The 14,325-nt window shown below is 26.9% G+C and overlaps 1 protein-coding gene across 1 annotated transcript in view; it reads left to right on the top strand.

Annotated features, from left to right (window-relative positions):
• Positions 1 to 944: 944 nt before the first annotated feature.
• LOC107451012 (sarcalumenin) overlaps positions 945 to 14,325 on the top strand; it is a 42,512-nt gene continuing 29,131 nt past the window's right edge. Inside the window, exon 1 of the mRNA XM_016066964.4 lies at positions 945 to 1,141. Coding sequence (XP_015922450.2) covers positions 1,072 to 1,141 — 70 coding nt within the window. The 5' untranslated portion in view covers positions 945 to 1,071. The remainder of the gene's footprint in view (positions 1,142 to 14,325) is intronic.

Raw genomic sequence — 14,325 nt, 5'->3', positions numbered from 1 at the left:
ATTAAAAATAATTTGCATTATTCCAATGAGGTTATAGTGCACATTCAAAATTGCCACAATCATTATTATTTTTAATAATTTGAAGTAAACAACAATATATTTGAGAATTCCTACAATCATTCTAAAAACATCAATGGTGTGAGATGATTGATGGTACCGATGATTCAAAGTTAAACAGATGTTTTTAGAGCATAATTAAAAATAATTTGCTTTACAGTAATGAGGTTATGACGCATATTTAAAATTGTCACAGCCATTATTAATTTTTAGAAATATGGAGTAAATAACAATATATTTAAGAATCTATTTAAGCATTCTAAAATAGCAATTTAAATCAATTAATTATATTCAAGATTTTCAACCAATTTCTTTAGTATAATTAAAAATATTATGCCTTATTACAATGAGGTTATGATGCATACTTAAAAATGTCACAGGCGTTATTAATTTCTAGGATTTTGAAGTAACATAATATTTAAGAATCCATTTTAAGCAACAATATACTTAATATTGGTTAAGTATCAACCTATTTAAGAATCCATTTAATTCTTCTAAAACATTATCTTAAATTAATAAAATAAACTCAATATCATTACGAGTTAATTAAAAATTGGTACTATGTGATGATTTCTTTAACCGATGATTCAAAATAGAATCGATTTTTATGAGAGTGCAAGTAAAAATAATTTATTTTATTTCAATGAGATTATGATGCATATTTAAAATCATCACATCGTCAATCATCAATCAAAATCATCATTCACCAATATTTCGCAATGAATAGATATATATTTTAGGCATCAAATATTTTGATTCTGAAACATCAATTTAAATTAATGTTAAATATTTAAGAATAAAATAGTATTCTAAAGATGGAGGATGGCATCCCACGCCAAAGCAGAGAAGCACGCTAATGTTCGCTCTCCTCCAAAAATCTTTGCCCGTGATATAAAAAACTACTCTCTAAAAGCGTGGTTGTTGCAACTTGTGAAAAGTGGGACACTAGAGAAATAAGTAGTGATGGCAGTCTCTTACTTTTAGTCCCCTTTTGAAGGCGATTCTTTGGGGAAGATGATGCCCCTCAAATGGAGTATCATCCTGTTCCTGGGTGGAATAACATTTCTCGGATTGCCAACAACAGGTAACATTACATCCATCCTATTATATTTCATATTTTATTCAAATTAATTTTGCAAATATTAGAAAATAATTTTTTCAAGGTGCCCTTGAGGTATTTATATTTTAGCATTGGTATTCGCATTGTTGCATTCTTTGAATTTATAATTTAATTAAAATAATTTAAAACTATGGATTTTAATTATGGATTTAAAACTATATTTTTTTAATATGTTTCGAGCTTCCAGACTAAAGGCACTCGTGACATTTATGTCTTTGACTTTAATTCATAAAAATAATTTTGTGAATTGTTTTATTAATTACGGGAAAGAAACAAAGAAAAAAAAAGCTGACCAAAAACTTGTGGGAATAAAAAAAAACGACATAAATACAATTAGCGTGAAATATTTTACAATTATTACCTACATTTTACCTTTAATATAATAACATTTAGAATAATTGGTTTCAAATGCCTTTTTTGAAACGAAAATTATCTTCATAAAATATAAATTTTATTAATTTATGTCATTCACAGAATATTTAAATTTATTCCACCTTGATTTACAACAAAATTTTCCACACAAATATTTCAAAATATAAAACTTTTTATGTAAATATCTTTCCTTTTTTTTAAATTAATTTATTATAACTATTATTAATTTAAATTAAATTTGTAGACCAATTATTATGTATCACAGTAAAGCATATATAAAATAATCAAAGAGGCTCAAAACATACATATATATATATATATATATATATATATATATATATATATATATATATATAAATTTAGGAAGAAAAATTTTTTTTATAATTTTTAAAATAGTACATTAATTTACCGTACTATTTTGATACGATTTTCTACGTTTATTTGAGTTAAAATGTTTTTTTTATCTTGTTTTATAATTATTATTTTGATTGTATCGATTTCACGGGTTGCTTCAACGGTGATTATGCATTATTTCATGTTCATGAATTAAATATCAATATATATAGAAACTTAATGCCTTTTTTTATATGATTATTCTAATACCAATATATGCTTAAATAAAATAGCATATTTCTATTTTAACCCGGAAATAAATTTCTGGAACTAAGAGATTCTTACATGCTTATAAATGGCAACAATCCAAGCGTCTCAGGTTACTATGCGATAAATTATGCATCTTTAAATTAAATGTAAATTTTTAACTTACTTAGAAAGTGCATCGATTACGATATTTACCAGAAAATTAAATAGACTATTTTAAACCAAAAACAATTTTCAATTGTGCAGAAATATTCTGCAATAATGGTGTTAACAACTTAATTTTCAGGCAGGTATAAGTAATATCTTAATAGTTCACTAATACAAATGTGATATTTTTTTCATTGCCTATTAGTGGTTGGCATGAGCAGGTTAATACCGATTCATGTTGGTACTCAATAGTTTGACCCAGGTGTCAAGATTAAACTATCACTTTATAAAGGTTTTTTAATTTAACGAATCAATTTTTTAATTTTTTTTCTTTTGTTTCTCAGAATTATTTAGAGAATTTTTAACGTTTAGTAACCTAAAATACAGTAGAAATTATCTTTTATCTGAAATATATGCCGCTCCTGCTTTATTTCGTGTTTCAGTTCTTCTGAGAATTACCTAATAAAATTGCCAAACGTACCAAAAAAAATTTTTGATACTTTTTTACAACCAATGTTTGTGTGCAGATGTAGCTCTACAAGCAGCAGCCACTTAAATATTACATTGACCGGCATACTTTTGATGGAAAAGAAAAATATGAAGTTGTATGTTCGAGTTCGATGAGGTTCGAGTACATCTCTATTTTATGCCCAATCATTTCGCAACTATTTCTTGATACTTACTTACTTACTACACTCGCACTGATTATAACTGCACTTACTTATAGACTACACTCACTTATACCCTACACTTACTTACTTATATACTACACTTACTTATATACTACACTTACTTATGTACTACACTTGTACGATAACTTCAGTGCTTTTCAGCTGCTCAAAATTTTCCATTTTATAGGGGCATCTTCAAAAATATACACAAAACAAGAATACATTTATTAAAATTAGGACAATGTTTGGAAATTGTGTGGGAATTTTTCTTATTTAAAGTATTTTCTGCAAAAGTGAGAAACTATGGAAATTAAAAATTATGGAAATATTTCGAAGTTTATTATTTTTTTTCTTACAAATCAATTTATATCTGGTTAGAGGAGTAGTACGTTAGTTTAACTTTATGTATGTACAACAGGATTCTGAAACCTGAACAGAGTCTTGAAATTTTCCAGTGCGTCGTCCGGTATAATGTTAAGTTAAGGAGACAGTGCGTTCGTTACCAGTCTTAATAACCTAGGAAATGTTGGTATTGAGATTATATTTAAACTGACACATAGTTTTACCATACATAAGATGTTTCGGTATAAAGTTCTTTTGATCGATTTAAAGAAACTAATAAATCGACGCAAATAAATTTTAAGAATTGTTATTATTTGAGTGTATTGGCTAAAGTTAAATGGGTTAAAAAATTTAATGGTCATATTGTAAACAGTACGAGTTCAATAACAATGACCTTAGCAATTTGGGCAATGGGCAAGTTTTTAAAACTTAGATGTAAAAACAAATCGGAAGTTGCAACCCGGAAGTGTAACCGCTAGCGCCACCTGTGGTTAGCATTGTACGATTGAACACCCATGAAAAGAGTGAGATACTCATTTATGAAAACACTATGACTTAAATACATTATTAGAGGTCAATAATTACATATACATGAAATATTATATTAATAATAGCATACTTACTCGCATAATAAATTTTATGTTGTATAAAATTTACGAGCATTAATGTTGTATGATCGAAAAAAAATATATTTTTTGAAGCATCTAAATTAAAATTTCAAGTACAATATTTAAATTTTTTACAGATGATAAAATTTGGTAAAACTGACAATAACCTTTTTTCGTTTACTATTGAATTCTAACAATCATAATTATTTCAGATAAAACTTAACAGTGATGAATTTTTTTTATGAAATTAAATGAACATTATTACTTGAAGTAAATGTTTATAATATTATTATTTTATTTGAGGCTTTCGGTGCGAAGAAAAAAATTCCAGGGTGTCGTTAAAGATTTAACAGAAAACACAGTATATAATTTAGAGTAATAAATAGGTTGCAACATATAATATCTAAACTAACCTTAAATTAATATTCATTTATAAGAAATTTAGATAAGTAATTTATTTTCCAATTACACAATTAATATGCATGAATGAATTTTTGATTGATACGCTTATGTATCGAATAAGTTTTACGATCAATTTGTGCATAGGTTGAATTTTATGATTAGCCAGTTATGAGAGTATATTTATATACAACTTCATCAGAAATGTTTCAGTTTTTAGTTATGTCTTAATGTAATACTTATTTTTGTGCTTAAAAAATTAAAAATGATAAATGCAATGTATGTAGCTTTAGATTACTAATTAGTATTTTAGTATTCCATTTTTGAAAGAATTAATAATGAACAAACACTTTATGAAGAAAAAACTGTTTCAATTACCGCTTTTATTATACAGAGTGTTCCATAAAATTTACCCTGAACAATCTTATTTTACCACTCATCTTTAAAAAAAGTAAAAAATTACAATTTATCTCAGTATTTAAGCGAAAAAAATCACAAAACCGATATTGTAATCTGGCAATCACTATTGAGGAAGGCACGAGTACAAAGCATCAAAACTAGTTCAATTGCCGGTTGAAATCGGGAAGTGTTTCTAATCCGACTCCTCTCTGCTCGCCCACTTTCACCAATTGTGATTTACCTGATTTTGATAGAGTTTTTTTTTTCTCACTTAAACATTTATTTTCGACCATTTATGAGTAAGCTTTCTTGGATTCATTTTTTCTAGGATGATCATTTGTAGGATGATCATTGCTAGGATGATCATTTCTAAGATGATCTTTCTAGGATGATCATCGCAAAACACCCTACACACGCAGAAATTCAGGATGGTTAATTAACGCAGTACATTATTTTACTAACTTATGTTTAAATGTTTAAATTACTTTTGATAATTTTATTTCATTAAGAGAAAACTTTTTTGCATCTAAATTCATATATTTGTTCTGAAAATAAATGTTACATCATATTGCAAAAAAAAAATCGATTTCGTTTAACTTATTTAAGTTTCATTTATATATTTAATTTCGTTTAATTTATTTAAGTTCGAATTTAAAAACAAAAGGCAAAATGTTGCAATGAATAGCAAAGATTACTATAAACATCGCAGACATTAATTTCGAACGCTGGTGACAGTAAACTGGAATTTTGGATGTATCTGGTCATACGAATAAAAATTGAATAATAAATTTTATCTGGAAAATTTTTAGCTAATTAAGTTAACTTAGTGCTGATGATTAGACAAATCATTAAAGCCGCTCTTACTTTCCGTTGAAACTAATTTTTTATAAAAATATGATACTTTACTTATCGGGAGTCGGTTGGGCATATACCAATAATGCTAAAACTCACCTTCTTCGATGTACCTTTTCTCAGCATCTAAATAAGATTTTGCTTCAGTTTTTTTTCACGGAATACTTACATATACATGTATACACTGTGATAACTGTGATTTTTTTTGTTTGAAAAATTATAAACTGAAATATTTTTAATGAAAATTTCATCATTTTTGAGCAAAACTCTTTTATAACTCAAAAAATATTCCTGTTAATGCTAAAATATTATCCCAGCTAACAACTGATATAATCTCAAATATCCTAAAAAAATTCAAAGCGATATCAAGAGTAGTTTTTTAGAAAAGGTACATTGAAAAGGTCAGTTTTAGCATTGGTGATACATGCCCTTCCGACTTCCCTTAAATATTAAAACAGGTACCTATTTTTTATTAAAACAGGTACCTGCCTATACTTACATGTAAGCGAAAATTATAGTTTCATTCAAAGTGTTAGGGTATTCTCTTTATAATCCAACACATTTGGGGACAAACTTCGTTTCGTAAAGATCAAATATTAAAATAAAGATCACAAACATTTATATCAAACCTTAATAAGAAAAATTTACACATCTATATGAAAAAAAAAACTATTTCAAATAAATTTTTCTTAGAAATTATTCAATGAATTTAAAATTAATTTAATGTTTGTACTTTTCATAAGATAACGAGACTTTTAAGCAAAAATCCCAAAATACAAGTACTAACTATTTAAAATACATTCAATTTCCACACTAAGAAAAAAAGTAAGGTCAATGGTGAGGTCAAATATGGTAAAATGTACCGTGATCCTAGCTCTATTGGGACAGCAAAAAGCTCGGTAATTTTTACCGTAGAGATTCTGGTGAAATTAACAATAAAATATAATTTTATAATATTTAATAGAATTTGTAATTTTATCATGATACCTTTAGCTTAGAGCATGACATAAAAACTATTTATTCGGTCAAATTTAGTTTTAAGCTTGTTATTTTATATTAAGTGTTTGGTACTAAGAACTATAATTTCGAAAACCAGAAATTCCGGTAAACCGTTACCATGTGAACGAAAAAACTACCAAATTAATGGTTGAAATACTGCATATTTTTGTTTTATAATCCACTTTTTTTTTAATCTGAATTATTATTTTTCTTTTAACGGAAATACTATTACTATTCAATACGATAATTTTAACAGAATTTATTTCTCCGTACCCTATGTTCATTCAAACATTTGTTCAAAACACGGAGAAAAAAAAATCTAGTAAAATTGTATTTTTGCGGTAATGAAATTTCTGGTAAAAAAAAGTATAAATCGAGTATTAAATCCACAATATACTGTATTTAAACCACTCATTTCGTAATGTTTTATTCGTGTGGTAACGATTTAACAGAAATTCTGGTTTTTAAAATTATAGTTCTTATTACCACACATTTAGTAAAAATATAAAACTGAAAAGTAAATTTAACTGAAAGAATGGTTCTTACGCCAAGTTCTAAGGTATCAGGACTAAAATTTCCAAATTTTACAACATTTACTACCAAACATCATAATAACAAAACCATATTTTATTGTTAATTTTACCAAAAGCCATTACCAAAGCACATCCGTAAAAATTACTTTGATCTTTGTTGCTCCCATAGAGCCAGAACCAAGATAAATTTAATCATATTCTCAGAGTTTTGACCATACTTTTAGAAACATGTTATATACAATGCTGTCATCCAATCAGAATCAAAGAAATAAAGCGCGTGTATTTTAATATTTCCATGGAGTTTTTGACAAAACTATACCAACATTTAAAAAAAACATCTGCATTAATGAAATGGAAATTTAATATTTTACCTTTTTTTTACCTTTTACCTTTTTTTTTAAAAAAAAACACCTTTTTTTTACCTTTTACCTTTTTTTTTTAAAAAAAAAAAACTTTTTTTTTACCTTTTACTTTTTTTTTGTTTTTGCGAATTAAAGTTTAAAAAAATTTCAGCTTCATTCAAAACGATTTTTTGTAAGTTTTAATAAAAATAAGCGAAAAATTTGAAAAATCTGAACATTAAATAACGTACAGTAGTATCCGAAATTACTAGATGATTTCTCTTTTTTTTTTTAAGGAAAAAAGCTGTAAAACTGATAAGAGTTATCACGCATTATTATTCCAATCCTATAAAACAAAACCTTTTTAGAAAGAAAAAAGGCTGTGGAATTAGACTATATCATGAGAAAAAAATGTTTGAAGTTTGTTAAAATTTAAACAAAAATTATTGCTCTTTATCCAGGTATCAAAATATTTAAGTGAATTTTTCAATAAAAATATTTCAGTTTTTCTGCATTATTTGCTTATTAATTGAGTCTTAATAAATATTTTAAGATTTTAAATCATCTCTATATGTCTAATTCAAGTTACGCGACACTCTTATTTTATCAAAATATTTTTTGTGTTTACAATCATAAGTATTTTAAAATTTTTGTTTAAAGAAATATTCCTAAATATTTCTGTAAAACCTTTGTTACTTCTGACTCTTATGCAAATTACTGTTTTCATGTGAGAATGGGATTAAAAACAAGGATCGTAAAATACTAATCAGGAATATCAAATTTTGATGAAAACACCGAAATGCAGAAAGGGGTGATGCAGAAATTAAAACGAGGCAACTTGTTCGAGGAGACAGGCAATGATTTAATAAGAATATAAGCCGCAGTTGAATATTGGTTGCTTTGTTTTGCACTGAAGGAAGTAAGAATGTTGAAGGACTGGCATTTGCCGATCAATAATACTAAATATTTATCGTTGTTAAAAAAAGTGCTCTGCATTTACTGAATCATCTACCGCTTATTTGTGCGAAATAACCAATAAGCGATGTAAAACAACTGCATCAATGCTTATTTCTGCTTAATAACTCGTCGTTAATAATACTTAATATGTCTTTGATAAATCCCTTAATACTCCTGATTTATACTTAAAAGCCAGTTTTTCTTAAGAGTCAGGAAATATTGGATACTTGACATTTTTGATTTTGCTGAAATTTTCAGGATATATTCTTAAATGTAAAACTATTGGAAACATACTTTATTTTTTCGAAAAAAACTTTTTTCTCAAAGCTTTGGGGGTCGAAACTGCAAATCCTCTGAAAATGTGAAAAAAACACATCACTTTACAAGTGACTATACTTTTTGTGATGCGAGTTAATCACGACATTGACCTATATTTTATATTATACTAAGCTCACACTAACTATTAGGATATAAATATTTTCAGTGAGCCTTTACATCAAAGGTCAAAGATCAATCAAAAATCTTTGGAAAAAAATGCCTATTTTCTATTATTCTTCTCCGTTAAAATCTACTTGTACAAACAGTTGAACAGTATCAACACAAGGTTATGTATTTCTGTAAATACGTAAGTACGTCAGAAACTAAGTACGTAAGATGAGAAGTACGTAAAAAATGAACTTGGAATTTGTGGAAAATGTCAGTTTCTTGCTACTTTAAAGTCAATTTTAAGGTCACGCTAAATGTATACCACACATATGTTTATTTAAGTTATTACTCATTGGTATGTATTCTCAGCAATATATACCTTTGTGGTTAAATGTTGGTTACTAGTAGATTTTGGCTGTCAAAATCCTAGAAAATAGCCCGTTTCGAAGATTTTTTAATGACCTTTGATATGTTGAAAGTATTTATTTAATAGTTAGGGGGATTGCAGTAGAACATAACTGGTCAGTGCCGTGATTCATTTGTTTGGAAAAAAATATATTGCTCCTTGTAAATCGATGTTTTTTCATCTCATTATTCCGAAGGATCTTCAGTTTTAACTCTCCAAAATTTAGAGAAAACATTTTTTTCTCACAAAAATGAAAAAAATATGTGTCTAATAGTTGTACATAAAGCATCTAATACGTGTCTAATAGTTTTACATAAAAAACATCATATCCTGAATATTTCAAGAAAATCGAAAATGTCAAATATCCAAACCTGTCTAAAAGTGTTGATATAGATCTATTAATAACGTCATTTCCCTTGTCAGTTTAATAAGGGGGTGATTCTCACGAAATACGACAATTGACACTCTTTCGTTCCAAGATCTAATACTATACTACTAAGAGAACTTTTTTTTAAAAAATATTTATAAATAGCATTGCTGTTAGCATTTTAAAATGACTTTGCATTAGCATTGACTCTTTTGTATGGTTAAAAAATTTAACTGAATTTTAAAATGTCATTTTCCTGGTATGTCACGAACAATATTTCAAATAATAACTCTCTTCAAAACTTCCCATACATTTTTCAATATCTAATTCTTTTAATCTCAACCGCTGTAAGCATCTCTAGAACATATGCAGAGGGTATTATTTACAAAAACTTTGTTGAAAAAAATTTTTTCTGTTAATAATTTGTTTGTCACATGAAAATCAGTCATTTTCCTGGCCACTTTTTTTCAGTAATTTATAATCAAAATAAATAGCTCCAGCAATCAATATCTTAGGTTAAGAGATTGATTAGAATACCATCCTATCAGAACATGTTTTATTTCAGGAATTCAGAACCAACTTTCTAGTTCAAAATCTATTTCAAAAAATTTTACAAGGTGAGTAGTTTTTTATGCTGTCCTTTTCTTGAAATCATTAATAACATAAACTACATAGATTTACAACAGTTATTTCAGGAAATCCTGTTGTTTTCTGCGGAAAGTAAACGTTTTAGGCAGAAATGCTTAATTAAAGTAAAGTTAAATGCTGTAAAAAGGCAAATTGTCATTATCCTTGCTGTCATTTATGAATGCCAGTTACCAGAAAATTTTTTAAACAATATAATGTAAAGAGGACACCCAGTATAATGTAAACACCCAGTTCATGTAAGATTGTAATATGCTTGTATGTAATCAAAGTTATTTTTTTGTTTAATGATACGCAATTTTATTCTTTACATATCAACAACAAAAACATTTTTGATTCTTTCTACAGTGTATAAAATAATTAATTTAAACAATTAATGGTCCATCTAGCGCAAAGGTTTTAGTATTTGTCTTTTTTTTTCAAAACGCAGCTGGTTAAAATATAAAGGATAAGCTAAGAACATCACTGTTCAATTTATTTCTGTCATAGTCTTTAAGCTCTACTTGGGTGCATAAATTAAAGAATGTAATGAAATTGTAAAATAAAATGATTTGAAGTATTTTAAATTTAAATAAAATAATAAAAAATTTCAGTTGTGAATTATCGTAAGATAATTTTACTAGGTTATTTTAAAACATGGGGCCTAAAAACATTCAATGAAAAATAAACTGAGAAAAAAACGAGAAGCCGAGAAGGAACGGTACGTTCAAATTGTTCACAATAACTATTTTTGGAATTTATTTACATAAAAAGTTAAAATTAACTTTCAACTTTTTCTTTTTGAGTTTCTTAAGTTGAGTTACTTATTATTAGCTTAAAATGACTGTTTTCTTAACTTCTAAGCTAATATGTCATTTTCCTGTCATTCAAAATTTGGTGAATTTCTATTTTATTTTTTTCTCTTGAGCAAATGTCAATAAACTACACTGCTGTCTGTAAGATAAATGTAACCAAAAAAATACATATTAAAAAAAAATTAAATTGTTTTGAAGACCTTAAATTTGAATAAATTTTTTTTTCCGAATTGTTATGTTTCCAAAGAATCACCCGGGTACATTCATATGTTTTTATTACTATGCATTCGTAGAATACGTTTGGGAATCAAAAGTTTCATTTCAAGTAATTAATACAAATAACATGCTTGTCACTATATTTTTTGACATAGAGTGTCCAAAAACATTCCTTTGCGTTCGCAATTTATTGGCGGTCCCTCAAACTTCTAAAAGCTTTAAACTTTTTTGATGCGTATGAAAAATCGCATGACCTAAAATATTCTAAAATTAAAAAAAAAAATTTCGAGTATTTCTTGAGAAATATGAAAAAATGAGTTAATACAGAAGCATTTTCATAATTTTGTCCAATCCTTCCATAGATTTTATGCTTATAATCCAGAGTGCCACAATATTGATTCACTGGATTGAAATACAGTTTCTTGTTTTTTTTCCTAGCTTAGAAATTACCCTTAATTATGCACAGTTCCGCCTAAAAAAATAAAAATAAAAATAAATAATAAAAAAAACGAACCACCTTGAGTAACTTTTGATCTAATGATCTGATCTTCGCGTTTTAGGAGTCAATCTTAATGATTCAAAAGGGTGGTCTTAAATATGCTAATTATTTAACGCAGACGATATTTTAAATTACGAAATCAGACACAAAAACGTACTTCCTCTGAATAAACATACATATTTTTTCAACGGACTCGGATTTCTGACCTCTAAAATTCATGGGTCAGCCGATATCTGAGCAATATGGTCCCCATAGTTAGGTCAGGAGGGCGTTCTTAAGTTTTGATCCTTTAATAATATTTTTACTTTTTGCATATTTTACCATATTTCGAGACCTTTTTAAGTGATTTGAATAAATTTTTCACACAATTATAAAATTTGTTTATCCAAAGGTAATTCCATGCAAAAAATAACCTTTATTAAATATTCATTATTTTCTATTGTTTTAGTAAAAATTTATTATTTTTTATTATTTTATTTAATAATAGTCTGAAAAATTTTGAATTGTAACATATACAATTTTTAAGTTACTTTAAAGTATGTAATTTTACATCGCGAAATACAAAATTTGAATGAAATCGGTTGAATAGTTCCTGAGAAATCGAATTTTAAATATACAACATTTTTAAAATTCGATTTTTCAGAAACTATTCAAGGCGGTCAGTTTATTTTTTTACTCACTGTATATTTTTTTCTAAAATTCCATTTAAGATAAATATTATAAATAATTATTTGATTCGGTTGCCACGAAATATCCTGTGCAAGCTTCAGCTTATAATTTTAAGAATATGTTCTTAAACGTACCTATTCTCGTAATACATTACCGTACCTATTCTCGTAGTACCTATTCTCGTACAAAAATAAAAGGAGTTTTTGAAAATATGACGCCATGGGGTTCTTTGATTTATAATATTTTTTAGTCATACAGTTAAATTTCAAAATTTAGAATATTAGTTTTCAGTGAAATTTTCAAGCGGCAAATAAATTTAAAGTTTTCAAAATAACCTCCAGCAATCTTTTCAACCAAATAGTTTTAAACAGGGTGTAAAGAAAGGTTTGGAAGCGGTAAAATATCTCGAAAAATATACATCGAATCTAAAAAGCGAAAGCAGACGTATTCAATATTTTTTTAAAGTTATCCAGAGATACCGAGACCAATATTCCACCCCCATTCTATCTTTAAATATCAACCCCCTATTTTTTATTGCAGATTCGAATTCTACAGGAAAAAAATGACTATTTGACTTATAGGTTTTGTATTTTGCTTCACATATGTCAAACTGTTTAAAATGGCTCATCTCGAGACTCATCAGAGTGAAAAAAATGTTTCGGTATTTTTTTTTCTAAAAAAAAAAATTTAAACATTTCTATTTTTATGTTTTTAATCTGGCTGGTCTCGAGATACTACCATTTTAAACAGTTTATTTCCTATTTTAATACTCTATTGTATACCCTATTTAAACTTTCTCTGTTAAAGCGCCATAAAGTTATTTTTTTCTGGGAAATCCGGTTCGGCAATAAAAAATAGGGGCTCACAATTAAGATTTCAAAGTTGCCCCAACCTGCCCGCTGGGGGTTGAAAATTTAGTTTAGTATCATTGGATAGCTTTTAAAAAGCATTGAATGCTTTTATTTTCATTTTTTAGAGTCGATGCATATTTCTCGAAATGTTTGACCGTTTACAAAAATTTTAAAGAAATAAAGTTATAGTCAAATGTGAAATTTGAATACAATAAAATGCTTAATCATTTCCTGAAGAATTCATTTGTTTCAGGTAATAGGAAAAGTATTTATTCAAAATTCTTATCTCTCAGTTGCGAATGTCCTGTCTTAAGCTGAAAGACCATAGTTTGACGGAAGAAGGGAGTAACTTCCAAAAATAAAAATTCACGTAAATAATGCAACAAAAAAAAATTATTCACTTAAAGTAGTCCCTAGAGCTAAGTTTAGTTTCTTCCTCTGTTATTTACTCGTGATCATAAAAATGTTCCAAAAATGCATATTAAGCCTTTTGAAATTTTAGAGCAGCTCAAAATACCATTGTCTGAAAAATTTCTTTCGTTCTATAAAATTTTTACTACGATAAACTACATGGCATAATGTTGATCATTTTTTTATATATTTTCCATATTTTCTTTACACAATTTCTTGGTTAAATTATTGTCAATAATATGTCGGTTTAAACGTGAATGGTGCAATGATAGTTAAACAATAAAATTTAAAAATTATTCACAGATTAGAAGAATATATGCCAAATTTTAAGTAATAATTTCAGATCTATTGTTTGATAAAAATCAGAATAAAAAACTGAATACTATGGAGAAAAACTATTGCCATCAAAAATTTAAAGTGAGATAATTTCAGAGAATAGTGAAAACTAATTCATACTTTAGTGCAAAACTATCTGATAACCAAGTGTAAAAGAAATGATTATAAAAAATATGCGTTTCGTCCCTTCTCTACATCGTATTATTCTTACTAAACTTTTAATTTCAATTTTTACGAAATGTTACATTTGCAAAAATTGACAAAACTAAAATTAAACAGTAATTAAATAATGTTTTGTTACCTTTTAA

Source organism: Parasteatoda tepidariorum, chromosome 11, assembly GCF_982258835.1.
Source record: "Parasteatoda tepidariorum strain Cologne lab strain chromosome 11, Ptep-v5.0, whole genome shotgun sequence".
Classification (NCBI taxonomy): Eukaryota; Metazoa; Arthropoda; class Arachnida; order Araneae; family Theridiidae; genus Parasteatoda; species Parasteatoda tepidariorum.
The sequence above is the reverse complement of the archived record's forward strand: the minus strand, read 5'-3'. Positions and strand labels throughout refer to the sequence as shown.